Raw genomic sequence first — 21,874 nt, 5'->3', positions numbered from 1 at the left:
TGCTCTCTGGTTGACGTGTTCCTGCTTACTTCTTCCTCTGTAGCTCCTTAAGGGCACCTGAGCATCATTGTTTTGACACAGGTGCTGCCTGTGGGCAAGTAATCAACAGTTATGTTAATGCTAGCCAACTTAGCCACCTAACATGCCAGTATGTCCTATTGATATGAAGACATTGCCATAAAAATAAAAATTACCCATTAGATCCTCGGTTTCGTGGATGCCAGAAGTGCATGAAAACTCTTGTGTTCTGTCTTGCAGCCGACCACAGAAGATGTAATGTGCTCTACCAAGTCATTAAAAAATGGGGCCTAAGAGGAAGCGCCTTGTTTCTGTGTGTGAGTTGTGCTAAACTAGATGCAAAGTGAGGCACTGTGCAAATGCAGCACATAATCACATAGATAACTCACTGAAGAAAACACTGGACTGCAATACGAGCCATTTCAAAAGCAGGGTCTTCTGTAGGAAAGACTAACCTCTTTTGATCTGACTTTTTGTAGTTTTAGTTTCTACAATGATTTTGCAAAGACACAAAAGAAAGTTATAGCACCCTTAACCAAAGGGGAAAAAGGGTAAAAAGCATTATATGAGCACTTCAATTTATTGCACATGACATTTATAAAAAAAAAAAAAAAGTTATAGAGAAGCTTCTGGTATTTCATTGCTCAGACTGTCCTGCAATTATAAATTTAGATTATAAAGTTTTCATTGATTCAAAGAAAATGTCCGTGTACTTTGGTTTAGTACTGATTGCAATGAGCGGTGGGGGTATTTCTCAATTGGAAAAGCTGTAAAACTTAGAGAGTTAAAAGTTCAAAATCTATGCACTTCTTCACATTTTCTAAAGCTGTCCACTGGACCGCATTGGAGTCTTTGCTGGGCCGATTAGGGCCCCCGGGCCTTATGTTTGACACCCCGATCTAGAGTTTGTGAATGATTCTGTGGTTATGCTATACTCTCAGTCATGCTCAGGAATAAACTTGTGACAATATTCTGTTTTTAAATCAGCCGAGTTAAGTGCATGTTGAATATAGTGCAGGTCTTTTTTTTTTTAAAGATTAACACCTACAGGCTGGAACAAAGATGATGTCAATCACTGATGCCAATCTGTTCATAAGTGGCTGTGATTAACCAAACAGACCCCAAAACACGACATAGTAGTTAGAGTACATATCGTACTAAGAAGAAAAACTGTACAGAAAGCACATTAAGGGATTAATGGGCATATTGTGCTTCCCTGTGATGTTCTTTATAAGTCTATGTGCATATGGTTTGTGACACTCATCAACACTCCCACTTTGATACGACACCAAGTTGGAGACTCTGCCTTAGAGTGGATTAAAGTGCTTTAAAGAACACTAGTCGAACAAACAAATGCTCTTTCGTTGAGATAAACCACAAACGTCTGGCACCTGTGTCTTTGTTTTGTATTAGTAGTTTACAGTATGATTCATATCTCAGGTTTTGAGCCACGGTTTCAGCTCAGATCAGTTTTTTGAGAGGTTTATTTAAAAAAAGAAAATGTTAAAAAGGTATTTTATGGAAAGCCTGATTATTAGGTCATTATTGGACCATGAAAAAAATTAATAAACTCTATTACTCTGATGTTTTTTCTGAAAAATTACCGATTTCACCAGAACAGCACGCTTTGACTAAGCGATAGAGTTTGCTTGACTCTAGATAGGTATTACAGTATAAGAAAATGGAAATCGTGATTTCGGTCTCAGTTTCGCAATGTATGAACCCCCCTCAGAAGAAATGTCAAACTGTGTCAAAACTGCTGTGTCTTTTGGAAACTTTGAGAAATAACTAAAGAAATAAATCTCATATTATCAACGTACATCAGCTTACAAAATGAAGCCACGTGTCACTGTTCAATCCTGTGCAACAGCATAACATGAAACAATGTGAACTTACACGATAACGCGGCGATTCAAAAACCAGTATTTACGGTGGTGTCGGTCGTAGCCAATCGGTAGTTGACGAATAAATGGTCTGCTCTTCTGCACTTCTGGGATGCTGTCCGCCACACCGGGTACCTTGTGTGCCACACACACCTCGCACTGCCACTCGTCCTCTGGTACTTCCTGCAGTGGCGGCTTGACACACTCCAGATGGTATACAGCTGAACATGTCTCACAGCACAGCAGGTCACCAAGGCGATGGCACACCCTGCAGTGGTCGTCGTACGCTACCACCCCCTCTGACATAAGCTCCTCTCGGGCAATGTTGGTTGCCAGGAACTGGTCCACCAAAAACTGAAGAACTTTAATTTTGCTATCCAATGGTCCGTAAGGGTAATCCTCATTTTCCTGGAAAGGTAAAATGTGCCGGTACTCTGGGTCACTCTCACAGTACGCCCGCACCACCTCCGGCCAAGTCATACCATCCACAAAATACAGAGTGGAGTTAACGGAGTCCTTCACGTCAGTGGGACCAAATGTGGTGTTAGAAGTGTCCTCTTCTCTGAGAATAGCTTTGAGCAAGGAGACGTGGGTCTCTGCCAACAGCGTGCATTGCTCTTGGCTGGCCAAAGCTGCACAGAAATCCTCAAAACGGAACGGAGAGAGCCGTAAAACTGTGCCAAAGTTGCGGAGCACCTCGTAGACGGCAGACACGTTGAGGAGCTGTGAGGTAGGAACAAGGAGGTCCTCAGAGGACTTGGGAAGCTCCAAGGAAGGAATGTCCTTTGCCTCATGAATAGGTGACCGTGGTTGCAGTGTCCGAGTCTTTTTCCGGCCTATGCAAGAAAAAAAAGGGGAAAAAAGTCAGGAGAGATGAGAGATGTGGTGAAAAAGCCAAAATCACAAAAAAAACATTACAAACACGACACCAAACTGTAACGAGCTACACTGTATGCAGTTTACCGTTAGTCATTACATCCTTATACCTTAATGTAGCAACACCCTTAAGGTCTTATTGACTTTGCTCTGTAATTTTGCAAGAATAAACTGTCTGCAGTAACACAGCCACAGAGAGATGCCCTTGGCAAACCCAGAGCAATCTGTGGAGATTCCTTCTTATAATTTCCGCTACAGGAGAACCCACAAGAAGCATCTTTTAAGTGCTATGAGTGCAACTGGTGAGCTCCAAGCCCAATAATCTCCTCTAATAAAAAAAACGGATGCAATAACACAACAGTAATAGAACTTTGCACCCTCCCCTTACAAATAGAAACAGGAGATGTGAGGAATTTTGAGGAATCACAAGCTAGTATGGATGTGAGCTGGGCTATTTGTAACCAAGTGTGAAGAGCTGGGGAAGTGATCTTAAAGGCTGACAAAAATATCCTTGTCTTAGGATAAACACACTAAATGCTCCAAGTTGATTTATAAGCCTGCTTTTGTTACTGTTGAGGAAATGTGTGCAGGTGTTGCAGCATAAGCTGCATGTACTAAACCTGGGTATTCATTCTGGACAATCTCTGCCTACAGACCCATCTGAAAGAATAACTAAATAAACATGACACTAGAGCTGGGCGATATATCGAGTTTTTAAAACATATCGATATATTTTTATACGAGATATAAGATGTGACAATATCGTTTATATCGATATAGTCTATGTTACGTTATAATTATACTTGTGGAGCCGCAAGTTTGCCTCTCTTTCGTCCACTTTCGTCTTTACGCAACGTTACTCGGCCTCGCCTCTCCTTCACTGAACACAACTCCCCCTCCTCCCCCATCGCTTCACCTGCAGGAAGCGACAAGATGGACACGGCAAATCTCCGTTAACGAGTTACTGCGCATCGCCCCGTGCGTGGGGCTGGACGGCGTCAATGTGTTAGCTAGCTAACCACGCTAACGCCATGCAGCCCAGAGGTGCTGCACGGACTAAAATCCTTTCATTTTCTCAAAAGTTGACAGCGCGCCTTATGTATGAATTCGGGTTGTGCTTGATGGCCGCGAACCGATTTTATGTGGAACACAGCGCTCAGCAATCTGTCAAAAAATGTTTTAGTACGACTTTGGTAAGCTACGAAGCTGCACCGCTTGATGGATTGTCGGAGCATTACGGCTGAGCCTCGCGGAGTGATACGTACTGTGCTTCAACGTAATATTACCCTACTGTGTATAAGGACCATAAATGGCACCTGTTATGAGACGTGGTTACGAAGAGGATTTCAAACTCAAGGCTGTCAGTCACGCAGTACAAGTTGGGAACAGAGCAGCTGTGAAATCTGTCTTTGTTATTGTGCTCAGCGTCTTTTAGTTTACATTTTGACTGCACAATTGTGAGCTTTTTGTTATGCACAAAAACAACATTGTTTTCTTTTATTTATGGAGCATTATTATTTAATAAATGCTCATAATTTATTTTTGAGTAAATGTTATGTACATCTGCTCTATGTTAATAAAAGTGCCTGTGTGACATCTGGGACACAGCTTTGACTAAGAACTCTCTTTTTGTTCTTACTTTATGGCTTTAAAAAAATATATCGAGATATATCTTATATCGCCATCCAGCTAAAAAATATCGAGATATGAATTTTGGGTCATATCGCCCAGCCCTACATGACACTGTGTAAAATGTAAGAAAAAGCAGGATGTAGGATTTAAACATATTTTTAAAAATCTATATTTGTTTGAATGTAGCACTAATACAAAAATATATAGCTGACAATGTGTATTTCTTCTTTATCATTTTAAAAATATACTCGTTTAAAATTTTAAGCCTGCATTTCAACAAAGTCGGCACACGGGACCGTTTCTCAAAGGATTGTATCACCTCTTCTTTTAACGGCATGTGGTGAGTGTTTGGGGAACTGGGGAGACAGACTGTTGTAGTTTTGGAAGCCAAATACTTTTCCACTTTGCTGCATATACATAAGAGTTAAGCTGTTCCTTTGTTGCTTTTTTCATCTCATAAAGCTCCTCTTATTTGGTGACAGACCCAGACTGTAGGCAGGTTTTTCAGCACTGCCTTCTAGTAATAGATAGATAGATAGATGACAGACAAAGGCACAGAAGGATGGTTGGATGGATGGATGAACATTTGCATTGCGCACTAATAACAAACTTGATAATTCCCCAATTCTTTAGTCATGATTTCCTATGAAGAAATTCAGATTTTGACAGATCAAACCCGTTTTCCACTTCACCTCACTCTTAAATGACTTCAGGTCAGGATCTTGTTATTGAGGGTTGGTTTTTTTTCCTTCTTTACATAGTAGAGTTTTAACTTTTGGGCTCCAGTGACAAACTATGTTCAAGATCACACTGATGTTCACAAGTGTTTCTGAGACCATTCAATCATTTCTACACTAAAATCATCTCTTTTTTTGGTTTCTTTAAAAATGCATTTCGCCGTCATGGCCACTCCTATTGCTTTTTGGCCTCATCCACGGCATACAGAGATTTCACCAGATTCCTCGAGTATTTGAATTTAATTATGCACAAATTCTTTACTATTTTGTCCATACAGTCTTGCAGAGTGCTCAAACCCTCCCTATATTTGATCAAGACTCAGTCTCCTGGGGATGCTTTATAGCCACCCATGTTACAAACATTAACATCATTAGTTGTGAGATGTTCTACAAACTCCTTTTTCCTCCAGGCATTTTCCAGTCTTTCTTTGCCCCAACTTCCACCTTTCAAACACGTGATTAAAAAGTATGATATGATTTTTTAAGACTATTTTTTATATGTAGGCTTTAAATTATTTGTAAGTCATTGTTTTTATCCCACTGGATGTATTAAATATGTATAATCAGTGTAGTATTACTTTAAGTACACTGTTTTTATAACATTTGCATTACATGAATACACAATAGTGCGTGCAGATCTCACAGGCTCTTAAGTTTGACATGAGGTTTTCTTTCAAAACCCAAATAAATAACTCGATTATCAGCATTGCCTGTCATACTGTACAATTGGTGTAAGTGTGCTAGTCACTTTTTAGCAGCTGTATGTATGGTTGGCCTGATATTGTACTGTGGTTTAGAGGTGATGGGTAAACAGAGACTACAGCAATAAAACAATTAAATGGTCCAATAACGGCAGGCAGGAGGTTTAACTGAGCATCAAACACAGGGATTGAGTCCACAAATGGTGGACTGGCATATGCAATGTGTTTGAATTTACAATATGTGTCAGCCAGTGGACTGAATGATGCTTGTCTGTTGCTATTAGTCCTTCGAAAGCACATTCAGGGTAGGGACACAATGCTGCCATGTTCACACATCTATAGCAAAAGTAAACAGATTAATAGAAAGTCGAAAATTATGGGTGTATCCTTTGAAAAATGAATCCTGACCACTGCAGACAAAAGTGGAAAAAATATTTATATGTAAAAGAATAAAATCCAAATTCTATTATTTCTTTTCAGAGATCTGCATAAGCACAAGCTTGTGCTGTTGGACATACTGGAATGCACTCCTGAGTCCTCCTAATCCTATCTAGAATTACTTCCAGTAGTTGGCATACTGTTTCTAATGCATTGCATTGCATTACAGGAGTGTCAACTAATTTTTGCGCGCACAACTTTATTAAAGTGATCATTAAGTGGAAAAGAGATGAATTCAAAGCCCTTAATTGATAAACATGAGTGGTTACTATGGTAACGTCGACTACGTAATGAGCTGCTGTTTGCAACAAGTGAAAGAAAGAGCGGTTCTCTTCAAAACAAACGCCTGTCAAACTCATTTGGCAGCAATATGAACGAAAATATGTCTTGTGCAAATGCCCTGTAAAAAGCCTGAGTAAGGTCTACCGACTGTGCATAAAAATCTTTAAACTGCTCTTTTACTACGAACACTTACTGCACTTCACGTGGAAAAAGCACAACAATGCCCGATAAATCCGCTACAAACTGGAGACAATATTTACAAAACACGTGTTTGGCTACAGCGTCTCTCTTTGTACAAAGTTTCATTAATACGCACACATTTTTGGGGAAAAGGTGAATGAATGAATATAAAGTAACAAACGCTTTTCGTGCATCCTATTTCTCGGTGCGTATGAAAAGAAATCCAAGGCAGCGCGCGTGGTAATACCGTGCACGAGAGCACGAACAAAAAAATTTATTAATTACAAATTAATAACAGAAATGTGCTGATCCTTCAAAAGTCAAAAGCACGAGAGCCGGTTAAAGCGTGGAGCAGATTTGCAAACCAGCGATCAGGAGCACGGGGTAAACAAAGGCCTGTTTCTGAGTGCAAGCTCCATTTTGAACAATGCGGCTTGGTTTCTGTACTGAGCTAAAAATATAATGCACACTTTAAGTACTGCAAAACCCGGTTTCCTAAAGTGCGTGCACCTGCAAACGAACTTACCTGGGGTGCTCCCGAGTGTGCTGTGGCTTCTAAAACTACTCTCGGTACAGTAGCTGGCATCATCATCATCTGGTAGTTCCTCCACATAGTCAGAGTCGTTTCCCAAGGCCTCCTCTTCTTCAAGATCCGACGAAGGGTTGTCGTTCAGGAGTTCATCTTCGTCTGATCTGTAGCTTAAATTATCATCCTCCTCGTCGCTGTTGTCGTCGTAGACCACCTTGGTTTGAGGCCGCCTCACTCCGCCTCTACTGCCGCGGCCGCCTCTAGACCCCCTGCCTCTACCTCTGCCTCCTCTGCCCCGCGATGCAGCGGTAGCGGCGGTGGTGGAGGCTCCAACTTTCCTGCGGCCCCGGGACGAATGAAAGTTCTCTCGACCGGAGATTTCTGTATCTACCTCCACAGAGCCAGTGCCACAAACACCCCCACTTGCACCCCGTCCCCGACCCCTTCCTCTGCCCCTTCCCCGTCCACGCATCCCTCTACTCCTGCCGCCTCGAGAGCCACGGACTGGCCCGGGTGAACCTTCCCGCATCACTGCTGCTTGTTTGGGCGGCCTTCCTCTTCTCCCTCTCATTGTGGGAGAGAGTATCTTCTGTTCCGCTTCAATCTCGCTGCTTGAACGAGCGACGCACACCGGAGAAAAACGGGGAAGAAAAGGCCAACAGATCTGGCGACGGTTCCAGATAGGTCCCCACCAACCCCCAGTCTCTATTTGTGAGCGGAAAGCTCAAACTGAATGGCCGGTGTCCCGCTCTGGGTCGCCTGCAGACGCCATTTTTCTTCACCACTCTCCCTCCGTTGAAAACACAGCAGGCCCCAAAACTGCGTCAAGCTAAAACTCAGGTTAACAGTGGCTCAAAGCAGACGTAGAGCGCTAGCTCCTTCAAAATAAAAGCAACTAAAAGCAAAAAATTAAAACACTGACTATATACCCAGTTGAACAGAGCAGAGCAGCCGTTTAAAATGCAGAATATTATTTTTAATGCCACAGTGGGAGGCCATACATTTAAAAAAGAGATTTAAGCGATTTCGCCTTAAGGACGTCGCTGTAGCATACACGGAAGTGATAGCGTCATTCTCGAACTTGATCTTAGCAGGCCTGAGTCTATTCGAGATCACGTGACTCACTATTCCACAATAGACGAAATTGCCGTGCTAGTTCATAAAATTGGTTATCCATGCAAAAGCTGTCCGTCAATAGTACTTTATTAGTGTTTGGTGCTTCTGTTGTGTGGTTTTAATCTCAGGTGGGTTGAGTGCACTCAGTAAAACATAATAATTCATTTTCGGCCCTGTCGCCATCGTCGTCACTGCAAAGCGAGGCGAGAAGATAATGCGTCCGACATTAAGCTCTTGTAAATGGACACAAATATGCGCTCATTAAAGTTAATACCACACACCAATCACTTTGAAAATACCACGAATGTGTGAGAGCAGCTGCAATTTATTTAAGATACGAATGTATATTATATAACTTTAAAATCGTTACGCATTGTTTGCCAGTGTAGTCAGTTAACTTAAAAAGTAGTAGTGCTTATTAGCCTTTAAAGTATGTACAGTATGTACAGCGTAATAGTTGTAACTTGTTACCCTCTGGGTTGACTTTACAACTTGTATAGGTTAACTTGATTTTTTAATCTTTTCTGTCCGTTTTTTCTGTCACTTTGGATTGCTAATTCACCAGCAGACGGAACATAACCTTACCGCAGAACGGCTAAACATACAGAAAAGTGTATTTTTTACCTCATATTATCCTGTAATACAAAACTCAACTAGGCAATAGCTACGTGGTTGTGTAGTGTGATATTGGTTCTAATAGACAGGTGTGAGTAACGGTTGTCGTGGCCGAGTGGTTAAGGCGATGGACTAGAAATCCATTGGGGTCTCCCCGCGCAGGTTCGAATCCTGCCGACAACGAATCGTTCTTTTCTTTCACCACGAAGATAAGTTTGCGTTGATTATTGGCGGGAAATAATGGAAACACCAATCGATTGCCCTCATCTAGATTTATTCATCTTTACTTTTTAGCACCACATTCATTGATGGAAGAAAACTACAATTCAACTGGAGTTTCACTCAAAATCTTGCTAAATGCTCACCCTCAGTAACAGCCATAACAGTTTTCTTTTCACCTACTTCCACATACAGTACATTATATATATTTATATATTTTAGTACACTTAATGAAAGTGATATTTTAATCTTAGTCAAAATGAACACTACAAACTTTTAAACCTAAAACTTTAATTAAGCTGATATCTGACAGCAGCTTTTAATAAAAATAAAGACAAATGAATTCACATGTGTTCATCATCTTTTTTAATATTAAACATAAAAGGTTTTCACAACAGTTTTCAGCTGTGTAATGACACATACAAAAATAAGTCATCAACTCTCACAGTTCTAAAGGCAAAGCCCCAATATTAACATTACAATCTCACACCATACTGTTGCATGAGGTGGCTTCTGCATTAAACTTTTACAAAACCAGAAATTAAGCGAATTGTCAAATATTTTGACGACTTAAACAAGTTAAAACATGGTTAAAAGAGAGCCGCAACTTTTTCAAGGCCTACACATCTGGATAGCAAACGTCTGTGGCAAAAAAAAAAGCACTCAAGAATAATAACCGTGAAATCATTTTATCTAAAAGGTTGGAAGAAGATGGTGTTATGAATGATTAAAATTATTTTGTACACATTCTAAAACAGCTCAATGATTTCAATGGAGTACTGTCCGATGCTCTCCTTCGCCTTCATTTTACGGAGTTCTTGAAGGCTTCCCTCAATTTTTCCAAGCTCAGAAACCAGTCTCACCTGAGGATGCAAGAAAGCATTTTTTAAAATAAGCTTGCAGTAATAAGCACAATGCTGACACACAAAATAGGTATTTTTAAAATTAACATGCAGCTGATTACTGAGCAGATAAAAGGAATAACTGTTTGTTACCTGAGATTTAACAAAGCTGTGGAGGTTCAGCAGCAAGCCTTTAGCTTCTGGAGTCATTACTAGCACCGTAAAATGAGCATCCAACAGCAAACACACCCAATCCATGATCTACAATCAAACAAAGCAACGCACAGTGAGCATTTCTTTTTCTTCTTTTCTTGTTTTGCTCCAACAGGAAAACCAGATTTTTTGCATTCAATAATTTGTGTACAACAATTTTGTGCCAAACTCCAGTAAAGTATTTTTATTATTCAGGCATAAATAATTACAAGCGCAATAAAAATCGTGCGTCTCCAGTGATTGCATTTCTTTTAATCTCTCTTGTAAATGTTTACACTGCGTGTATGTGCCGTGGGAGAACTAACCCACACCCAGGTGAAAATAGGTCCACAGCATCCATACAGGAAAATCTGTCAGCATGGTTGATAAAATGTTTTTTCTGTCACTTAATATTTCTTGGCGTACAGATAATAGCTGCACTGACACAGCTGCAAGGAACCCTGGCATTATTGTTTTTTATGTGTTGAGTTCTAATAAAATGCAGTCTGAGCTTCATCTAAGTCGTATTTATAAGCAACCTCAATCTGACTAAACCAATAACAGTCAATTTTTTCACATCTTTATTCAACAAATGAAATAATCATCCACACTACAGGTTGGAAAACCTAACTGAACCTCTGTGCTAAAGATTTCTTTAAAAACTATGTAAAGGGTGGTTGGTGGGAACAATACCTTTATCACAACAACTTTTACAGGGCCTTGGGAAGAAGCTTTAGAGAAACATTAGGAGTGAGGCATAAATAATTTCCAAAGATGTGAGTCTAAGTACTAACAGTTGCTCTCAGTGACACATTTATAGGAAAATTATTACATTTATTATGATTTTTAATCATTTCCCTTTGAGGTCTGGACTACAGGCTGGTAAAAACAAAGGTTATTCACAGGCATTTAGAGGCTCCTGGGTTTCTTAAGTAGAGGAGAAAATGCCAAAGACCCTGAACAACTCTACACCATCACCTGTTTCACCCATCAACAGAGGGAATACACAGATTTCATGCAATCCAGTTCATCTTTTTAAACTCAAAGTATCACTATTTAAATTATTCAGACAAGCTGATTTCTCAAAGCTGTTGCACCAATATTTAAGGTGCGCTGACGGATTCACTCATGCAAGAAAATATCTGACCTCTTTCATTTTTTTAAAATTTTTTTATAGTCCACAGATGGAGACAAGTAGATGGAGATAAGACTGGAGAGACAGCTGTCTTTATAAACCCTAAATATAATTGTGGGATTATAGTTGACCGACATATTGAAATCTGCCACCATTAGAATTGCTATTTCTCAACGGCAACACCAAGGCTCAATTCACTTCTATACTTCAACAACTACGGTGCAGTCCATTTATAGAACATGAGTTTGTGGTAGAAATTTTCAACTGCAATGCCCCCTCCAGTCGGAGCAGCCCCACCAACCCCAAATCAAGACGGCAGTGGTGCAAGCAAAAGAAATTGTAAAACTGTGTGCTAACCAACTAAACAAATTGTATTTTTTCTTGCGTTTACAACTAGGCTGTTTGAATGCTCTCGTGTCATGAGTGGCATCACTCCTAGCTTCGACATCCGAGGCAAATGAGCCAGGAGAAATATTCTCCAAATGCTGCGGGTTAGATTGTGATAATGTTTGAGGCTGATCTCATTGCAGGTTTGCTCACATTTCCCACTTAAATCAATAACACAAAAATTTCCCCCCCAACTGACTCACAAAAGAGTACTTATTTTTCCATTCTGCCCATTACTGCTTAGATTTAATTTAATCAACCAATCGTGCTTCTTTTAAAGAATGGATCATACCAAGCAATGGGTCAACACCTCGTCATTAAGATACAACTTTTAGCCCCTTAAGCCAAGACAAAGATGTCTAATCACACAATTAAATGAAGAAATAAAGTTTGGAAAGTTTCACAAATGCCAGCTAGACATTTGTGGGATGGCCTGAAAGGTGCTTTTCATTTAAATCGGCCCTAAAAGTACTGATGAACTGAAATGATTTTGTGGGCAGGAACGATCCAAATTCCCTCCTCGTGCTTGTGCTGTAAAGTGCTCCATGAAACACCTCCTTCCAATGGAGGTTCCACAAATTGCTAAATTCAACAGTTTGGTAAGCAATTTTTAGAGTGCACTGAGTGCTTACATCAAGTGTTCAATAAACTGTAACTTGGAAGACTGCATGTAAAGCAAAGCCATCCTAATTGCTTATTTGGACACAGATACAAACCTGACTCAGACTTGGTGATCTAAATCCCTCCATCTGTGGGAAAGCATCCTGGGAATATTTTAGGTATAGAAATTGCAGGTACTGGAGGAAAAGCTGGTTGGAAGAAAAAGAAAATGGCAAATATCAGAGTTGTTTGGGATTAAAGCACTGTCTAGTTTTTTTTAGAGAAGTGGAATAATTTGATAGCAGTTACTTACCATGACATGTTGAGAGGAAAGATCTTTTAGGTGTGGGAGGAGAAAGGTGTCACTGTACGGTGTCTGCAAGATCTCATTTCTATGCAGCTCCAGTTAAGACCCAATACTTTTAGATTTTCATGCATTTTTACATTTAAATTATTACACAACCACTTTGCAAAACTGCAGCTTAACTAACAACAAAGACTGTCGGATATTTAAGCTGAATGCAAGAAGCTGTGAGGACAACAGAACAGAATGGTGACGATGTCTGAGTGCTGGGAGGATACATTAGAACAGCCTTGTGTAATCCCACTGGACAACTGAGTTGTGAAGGAGCTGAGGCCTTCTTCACGTCTTCAGCTCTGGTCTGACGGTCATTGACGACTGACGAAGTGGGGCTAAAACCATTCTGCAAGCCAGCCTCTGCACGATCTCTCGTGATTAGGTTTTCCATAAACTCGACGCTGTCAGGCTCCAGGCTCACCTTCTCTGCATCAACATCTGGTATACTGCATGAAACAGAACAAAAACAACTTGCATTAATAGAACATAATGCTATGTCAGGCCACGAATCAGATTATTAAAGGGAACCTATAATCCCAATTCCCATCTCTAAGTTTAGATTCTCGTACTCCACTAGGGTAGCTATGCATGATTCACAGTTCATAATAATCATTTATCTTATGCTTACCCGCAGCGTTCTGAAATGAGACATTTTAACTCCTTGCCCTTTGAGGCTACTTTCTTCAGACTCATTGCATCTCACAAGCAGGCTTGAATGTCAGGTGGGTGGAGTTTCTCTGCTTTTAGTGAGAGGTGTGTGGCTGAGATGGCCATGTTAAAGTCACCTGCATTTGAGATACACTCACCAGCCACTTCCATACATCTAAACAGCCAATCACTTGGCAGCTGCTCACTGTATTTAGGCAAACATACATGGTCAAGAAGACTTGCTAAAGTTCAAATGAAGCAGGTCATCAGGTCAGAATGAGGAAATCATAGCTTTGCTGTTATACACAATGCCGTTTGGATTTTTTTAATGCATTTATTACTTCACTATAAGATGGATTCTAGGGCTGGGCCATATCATAACATTCAGGGTAATACCAGTATAATGTTGGGCAACGATAAGAAAATGAAATATCGCGATAGAATATGGGTAAAACGCGCATGCGCAGTGCCTTTGTTTTCATACGCACATGGCGGAAAAAGCATGGCGGTGATGGAGAATGAGAAGGGCGAACGCAGATCGTTGAATGAAACAGATGAACCAGAACTGGTTTGTAAAAAATGCTGCAACTTCAGTGGTATGGAACTGGTTTAGCTTTCGTCCATCAGACACACAACAAAGCACTATTTTTGGTAGCGCATGCTAGCGAGCAGGTCGTTATTACCGTGTTTTTTGGAAAATACGGCACACTTCAAATCAATCCTTTGATTTTTCTGAAAATCGACAGTGCCCCTTATAATCCCGTGGGGCTTATGTATCAATTCTGGTTGTGTTTACTGACCTCGAAACGATTTTATGTCGTACACGGCGCTTGAAAATCTGTCAGATGTTTTAGTACGACTTTGCTAAGCTACGAACCTGCACCGCTTGATGGATTGTTGGAGCATTACGGCTACCGTAGGCAGGAGCCTCGCGGAGTGATACGTACTGTGCTTCAACATAATATTACAGTGTTGTGTGTGCGTAACCTCTTTTAAGTTTTGTGGATATTATACATGGTTATGCTGAGGATATGTCGGCCAATTTCCACTGGAAATGCCTTTTGGTTAAACTGTCAGCAAATAATTTGCATTTGCACTGTTGAATTTTTATATAACTTCATAAAAAACAGCTGCTTCTTTAAGTGAAAATACATTGATGGGTTTTTTGCACTAATAAAGTTGTGGAGTTGTAAAGTGTTTTGTCTAGTGTCAATTATATCGTCAGTTATATCGTTGTCGCAAAATTTTCAAATGTATATCGTGATAAATATCTTTGGTCATATCGCCCTGTGCTAATGGATTCTATGGCAAAAAGCTCAAACCATCTCAAATTGGTTTCTTTAACATGATAGTGAGTTTACTGTACTCCAATGGGCTCCACAGTAACCACAGCTCAACCCAACAGAACACCTTTGGCATGTAGAGAGACAGGATGGATGTACAGCCAACAAATCTGCAGCAACTATGTGATCCTCTTATGCCAATACGGACCAAACTCTCAAAGGGACATTTCCAGGACCTTTTTGAATCTGCGCCACAAAGAATTACGTAAGGCAGTTCTGAAGGCAAAAGGGGATTCCTGGTACTACTTTGGTATACTTAACAGTGTCTCCAGTGAGTGTATATGTGGCAGAGATAAGGACAAACATGGAAGTCCACTTTAAAATACTACTGCAACTGTATGCATACCAAAAGTAAGAATACCGTTAGCATGCAAAGGACACTGGCAGATCACTTACTGTCCATAAACTGGAATTTGTACATAAGTTGTTGCACAGTTAAAAACAGCCTGTCTTACCTGATGAATGCCTTCAGGCAGGCACAGGTAACAGCTTCAGGAATGTCAGGGAAGAACTGCAAGCAGAGCTGACACAGGAAGTAATCCTTCTTCTCAAGGGCCAGAAGCACAAGGTCAGGACACACACTGTTGAATGTAATGACGGCACATAGTTATATTCAATTGCTCACTCGTTGAATATTTCCATCTGTATGCAAGAAAACAGTTTGGGGTTTCCTTCATGTTTCCCACATTAGAGTACAAACCTATTTTATGGTACCTTATTAAAAATGTAAACTACATTAAAAGAATATAAAATAAATTCTACACACTAAAAGAGTTTTGAGAGTCAATATTTTTTCCATCTACCTTATCTCACTTGCCATACATACCTGTGGCAAAGGCACCGAGTGTGAACCAGCTGTGCCAGCGTGCTAGAAGAGTAGAAGGCTGGATCGGCAAGACTCCGGGACACGAGGGTTAATGCAAGCTGTCCCACTGAGGGCTGCAGGTCCTGGAACTCTGCCCTGGTCAGGAACCCCTCCACCTCTTTCTGGATCTCTTCCACTGGTGCTGTCTAAGAGGGAAAATAAATATATTTTTTAAATTCAGAATTGTTTGGTATAATTCTGTTGCGCTGAAGCATACAGAACGAAAGCTGTGTCATAAAAATAAGTCACGTTTTTACCTTGATGAGCTCTAATACTTGGTCAGTTGTTAAATTAGTTGTTGACTGGGACTTACGGGTCGTTCTCTGTATGGAAAAACAGAAGAATCAAATTAAGGATCTACCACACAACACTGGTGTCTCACAGATAAGTTTAATAAATAAATATTACTATATTTTTTCAGTAGTTCGTAATATTTCTTCTTACTATTTAGAGTACCTTATTTCAGTAATTCCAAATGTTATGCAACATTATTTTTTCTTTTAATGTCATTAGAGATTTAAACAGAACGACAAAGAAACATGTTTCCCATTATCATATTATATAACTCTTTTATATAAAGGTTTTACAAACAGGAACAATGTTAAGGCTTCTGCCATAAGCCGTTCGTCTCTGCAAGAGTGTGGACAATGACAAACTCACAGTTCGCAAAAACACTTATCCAACTTACCGTCCTCCTCGTTTCTGCAGATTTTGAGGGCTGAGCTTTTTCACCGTGAAGAATGTTATTCCAAGACGGCACAGAATTCGGAGTCTTCGACTCTGTGGTTAAAAAACAAACAAAAGAGTATTGAGTGAACACAATTTCTCATGTAAAAATGGGAATCAGAGATATAATTTTGAGTCGAGCGAGAGTATAACATGTTTGATTCAGCTCACCTTCAGTCTTTGTATGTTTTAATTTTCCCAGGGCAGAGGCAAGAGAAGATTTGGGGCACTCGAAGGGTATAATGGAGAGGGTTTTCCCATGTGGAATAAATACCTTGTTGGAATAACTCCAAAGCTATATGAGAGACAATAAAATCAACATAAAGATGATGCAGACATAGTTCAAAACTGTTGCTACATATTTGTGTCTAATACACTGGTTTTAAGATTGTAAACTGCTATAAAGTTGTGAGAAGGGACAGTGAGCCCCGTCACAGTGGAGTGCAGACACAGTGCTCTACCAAAGTCATACAGTCCTCCATCAGCACCCAGCAGCTGGAAGGACAGGGAACCTTGGCCCACACTTAATAACAATGAAGCCTGAGCACGTGTGATTGCTGTCGTGTGAGTATGAAGTAATCAGTCACTTTTAAAGATTAGGCTTTACTATTGTGAATGATGACTTAGCACTAATGTAAGTCACAATTTCTGAGTAGCATTATTGCTTTAAAATTTATTGCTTCATCCTAGTCAAAAACCAGGACAGTTAAATAAATAAACAAACTTTATATTCTGTTTGGGTCAATGCATTCCTACCTGTCCGTAGATCTTTCCAGCCATCTCTTTTCCAGCCTGAAGCGTCTGAAAGTTGGTATTCCAGATGCAAAGAAAGTCTAAAATAACACAGGCAGAGAGACATTCAGGAACTACAGACACCCAGATCAGATACTTCATTTTTGATCTGACAGATATCTTTTAGGCCAGAAAGCTAGCATGTTAACCAAGCATTCATTTCAGTTCAGCTTCAGAACTTTTCTTTAGCCACTGAATAAAATCCAGACACTAGAAACCACATTTAGGCCAGCTAACCCATTATTTACTATATTTAATTACTTAAAAACAAAGGGCAAAACAACATAGCATCAAGTGATAGCTGTTTACACCGCTATTACTATTATTTGTGATCTTGGCAAAAAGAGAAGAAATAACTAGCTAAGACTAAACAAGCAGAGTTGAGTTTTACGTCTTTTTAACTGATTAACTAAGACATAAAAGACAAGCAGGTAGGAAAATAACAGCTCTACATTTCATCAGTATGATAATGTGAAACTGTGCTACTAAAAAATAAAGCCGCTGTTTCCATGCCAACTCCCTACAAGGGCTTACTGAAAGCCTTGATATATAAAAGACTAATTTCAAGAGGATTTGCCATGCACAGTATGGTACTTGTAGAGGAGTTAAAGATCTTTATTTTAGATATTGTAATTTAACAGCATTTACCTTTACCACCTCCAGCAGAGGGATGTGGAACCCCAACAACAGCTACATGGGCTTCATCCAGAGCCATGGCCGACGCTGCCTCCAGCTGGCCATCACCAACAGGAAGACCCAGCAGCAGGCTACGGGGCAGGGGTAAGGCCTGGACCCCCTCTTCAGTCCCGAGGCCCCGCACGGAGAGCACACTCTGGTACACGTGACCATTAGGGTCTAAATGTGAGAGAAATGTTTAAACATTAGCAATACTACATACTGCATACCTCACCAACTGTGTGTTTGTGTAATTTAGCTTCATACATGTAGAGTGCACCACTTATTTACATCAGATTATCAAACTGTGAGCAATTGGAGAAGAGTGCATTCACAACTAACTGAAGTGAGAGAGCAAAGGGGATCTTATTCACAGTAGTGGACCTTCACTACACGTCTTATTTTAAACTGCTAATCCTTCAAAAGTGTCCCAAATCAGCTCAGCAGTACTGTTCAGAGGAGGGGGACTAGGGGCCTTTTGAGTACAAGTTTAAACTTAGTTACTTAAGGGATGTCATTTTTTTTTTAAAGCCACATTTTTATAATTGTTGATGACCCTGATGAAGGAACACAGCTGTACGTTTTTACACTCCCACCCCCTGTAACTGGCTTACAGTGCCAGTAATTATCTTTTCCAAATTCCATAGCATATGGCCTCAAGCACCAACATTCAAAATGTTCTGACAGGAAAGTGTGGCTTACAGAGATAAAGGAGGCAGATGTGCTTATCCCTGTAAGTGGCAGAGAAGCTCAGCGGGGAGAGACCAGGTTCTTCTCTCTCAAGCCGGTACCTCTGTACAGAGTTAGGGTTCAGTCTCTGCAAGTAGAGAAAATGCTCTCCTTTCTGCGGGGAGACAGTGACAGTCATGTTGGGCAAAAGCAAGGACATTAGCTGTGTTGCAAAAGCAATGAGCACTTAAAACTAAATCCACTTGAAACTTTTAGCCCATCAAGTATTTTACCTGTTCAGTTGTGATGATGATAAACTGCTGGGTCTCTGCCACTATGATGGTGCTCCACCTGCAGAGAAAAAAAAAAAAAAAAAGGGGGGGGGGGGGGGGGGGGGTTAAAAGTTAACATGTTGCACTCAAGTACAGCTCTAGAATAAGGTCAACATAAAGTTTGCCAAATGACATCGACCTGATGGCTTCTTCTTGAGCTAGCACCTCCTCTATGGGCTGCTGCGGAGCAGCAAGGAGAGAGTCCAGCAGTCTCACAGCTCCTCTCTGAAACAAGACCACAGGCTCCCCTCCATGTGTACAGTGAACCTTCCAGACATCTGAAGAAACCTGGAGAAAAAGCACACGGAAAAGGCAGAAGTGTTCACGTCTGTCAATAACACACTAGTTAATTCATTATTTTCAGGTTAATTGCTCTAAATACCACTGAGAATTTTAGGAGCAATGTGCAATTTAACATCATCAGCAGGTCTACAGTGGTTCTTATGTGTTTTGTTGCTCTCTCCAAGTCTTAAGTACATCAGACAGGCTCATACTGTCAATCTTTTTAAATCTTATCTTAAAACGCATTTTTATTTACTGGCTTTTAATACAGCATGAGAGTTGTTTGTTAATTCATATTTGGTGTTTGCTTTTAATACTCTAAGTTGTTTTATTATGCACGTTGTATTCTTGTACAGCACTTTGGTCAACGCTCCTGTTGTAATTAAATGTGCTATATAAATAATTAAACTATTAAAACCAGTCTTGCTGTGGAGACGGTGAGCAGTGGACTCTACAACAATCTGTACTAAAATATTTACACCAGTGGAGAGGAGATACCCTTAGAGCTGGGATTGTGTGTTTTGTTGTAGTCTTCATTTCTGTTCTTGGTGGTAGAAGCGGGGTGGCTGTCTACTGTCTACATCAATGTATATGTTCGGACTTACTGTTGCTTTGAAGGCTTTGTCCAATAGTATGTCATCTTCCTTCCAAATTCTTATCACCTTAAAGAAACAACATCAAAAACATTACAACATGAAAATTTATTCTGAAAACGCAGATCACTGGAGACATCTTTGAACTGATCTCATATACGAAATACAGATACTGCCTATTGAAAGAGGGATGCACATATATGTTTGGCCGATAGACTTTTTTTTGACTGATACTGGCCCTTCACAAAATAAAATAGTGTTTACCTATTGTGCCTATAGTGACTGATTCTGCTCCCAAGTCGATTTTATAGTAACTAAATGGTTGTTCTTGATAATATCCACCCCTTTTCATCATAGTACACCTAACTGTCAATGGCTACTTTAGCAGGATAACGCCCCATGTCACAAAGCTGAAATCATCTATAACTGGTTTCTTAAACATTACAGTAAGTTTACTGTACCCAGTGGGCCACACAGTCACCTGATCTCAATCTAATAAAGCACCTTTTGACTGTCATGTTTATACAGACCAAAACCTCTGAGTAATGTTTTCAGCACATTGTCGAAGAATTAAAGTAGTGCTGAAGGCTAAAAAGTCTCCAACTTTGTATTAGTAAGATGTACCTAATAAAAGTGTCCAGTGAGACACTGCAGCAACCAAAGCAGTCACCAAAGCCTACCTTGTTGTCTGTTACTGCCACATATTCGTTGGTTTGTGAGTTGAAGACTGCCGGGCACGTCAGTTTTTGTCCTTGTTTCACTGTCCAGCTCCCCAGCGGCTTCTGGTCTGACACCTTTCAGGCCATAAAACAAAGGGATAATGAATAAAGAGGTGATGTTTCACATAGCTTCTATTTAGCCATACACACGCAGTGCAGAGTTATGTAAAGACTGTTTGCTACAACCACATCTTTTACCGCTGTGAACGGATCTCAAAAGACTTGATAAAGATCTGATAGACAGTTTACCTTATTCAGGACACACACAGCAGTAACTTTAGCTATTTTAACTACACTGTAATGCGTTTAGCTTATCCAAACAACGAGGCTTGACACGCTCATTCACGTTGGAGAAAACGAGGATAAGACATGCAGCCTTATTGTCAAGCCGTTTTTATCGCATGCAAAACAACGAGTTAGCCGCTGAAGCTGCCCCCCCCAGAGAAGTCACATTTTAAAGGTATACACGACTTGTGATGTCTGTAGCTAACTTTAGCAAACATTTGACTGTCATATTCGAATAGCAAGTTTACAAAACCAATGTAAAACATTTACTGCCGAGTTTCACTTAAAAGACACATAATAAGATATAAGACAGCTTTAAATGCATGTTCGGTTTCGTCTAACGCTCTGGTTCCAACGCTGCTGGCCAGAAAACCGGAGGATGCTAACACGAGTCGCACTGATCAGCTGGCCCAGGTTAGGGGAGCCTCCTGAAAGCTAATTTTAAACGTTACCTTGTACAGAGTCACTGATCTGGTTGAATCCGTGACCACGACATGATCGCGATCTCTCTCCTCTTCGATCCCTTGAATGCCTGAACTTGACAGATTTTGATCTGGAACAAGCCCACACAACGTGTATCCTTCATACAGCGCTGCCATGCTGGACGAGAAGAACTCGTTGGATCTCGCGAGAATACAGATGAACTGACGCACCGGATCCACGAGACTTCTGTCACTGCGGCGGGATCTTGTTTTGCGCCCCCCCCCCCAAAAGAAAAAAAAAGAAAGAAATAAGAAAAAACGAAAAACTTAATTTTTTTTTAAGTTTTGAGACATTTGAAAACACTTTTAATATTTTTTTTTACCCAATGATTAATTTTAGATATATAGAACTTATTGGATGAGGCTTTATTTTGAACACGTTACGATAATACAAAAACTAAACAAGGAAAACGGTAATTAAAGAAGTAGAAAGAAGTCCTCATCCTACTCCTCACCAGTCATCACCTTTCTATGTCATGTCATATCACGAATTTGTGTATGTGCTTGTATATAAACACGTGCACACATATTTTGCAACGTTGATAATATTACAATACAATACAATACAACTTTATTTATATTGCACATTTAAAACCGAAGGTACACCAAAGTGATTCAGAACAAGGTTAAAAACAACAGATATAAGACCATAACAGAGTACAAATAAGCTAACAAATGAGAAACGCTGGTTAAACAAAAAATGCACATAAAATAAGAAATAAA

The 21,874-nt window shown here is 40.2% G+C and overlaps 2 protein-coding genes across 6 annotated transcripts in view; both read right to left on the bottom strand.

Annotated features, from left to right (window-relative positions):
- The window catches only part of LOC308396079 (nucleosome-remodeling factor subunit BPTF-like), a 58,568-nt gene extending 50,474 nt beyond the window's left edge, over positions 1–8,094 (bottom strand). For all 5 annotated transcript variants that reach the window (XM_080881140.1, XM_080881141.1, XM_080881143.1 and 2 more), the window contains exons 1-2: positions 7,274–8,094; positions 1,915–2,737 (exon numbers count right to left, since the gene is read on the bottom strand). In XM_080881140.1, coding sequence (XP_080737266.1) covers positions 1,915–2,737; positions 7,274–7,847 — 1,397 coding nt within the window. In that variant the 5' untranslated portion in view covers positions 7,848–8,094. The remainder of the gene's footprint in view (positions 1–1,914; positions 2,738–7,273) is intronic.
- A 1,483-nt stretch (positions 8,095–9,577) lies between these two features.
- Positions 9,578–21,288, bottom strand: nol11 (nucleolar protein 11). The gene is made up of 18 exons (XM_080879761.1): positions 21,122–21,288; positions 20,346–20,459; positions 19,678–19,734; positions 18,930–19,078; positions 18,752–18,809; positions 18,492–18,633; positions 17,763–17,969; positions 17,079–17,155; positions 16,494–16,617; positions 16,285–16,376; positions 15,854–15,919; positions 15,558–15,742; positions 15,187–15,312; positions 12,965–13,186; positions 12,696–12,774; positions 12,499–12,591; positions 10,222–10,329; positions 9,578–10,089 (listed from the first exon to the last, which is right to left on the bottom strand). Exons 1-18 carry the CDS (start codon positions 21,266–21,268, stop codon positions 9,976–9,978), a joined length of 2,160 nt encoding a protein of 719 aa, XP_080735887.1. The 5' UTR covers positions 21,269–21,288; the 3' UTR covers positions 9,578–9,975.
- Between the last annotated feature and the right edge of the window lie 586 nt (positions 21,289–21,874).

This window comes from Rhamphochromis sp. 'chilingali' (assembly GCF_963969265.1).
Source record: "Rhamphochromis sp. 'chilingali' genome assembly, chromosome: 4".
Taxonomy (NCBI): domain Eukaryota; kingdom Metazoa; phylum Chordata; class Actinopteri; order Cichliformes; family Cichlidae; genus Rhamphochromis; species Rhamphochromis sp. 'chilingali'.
The sequence above is the reverse complement of the archived record's forward strand: the minus strand, read 5'-3'. Positions and strand labels throughout refer to the sequence as shown.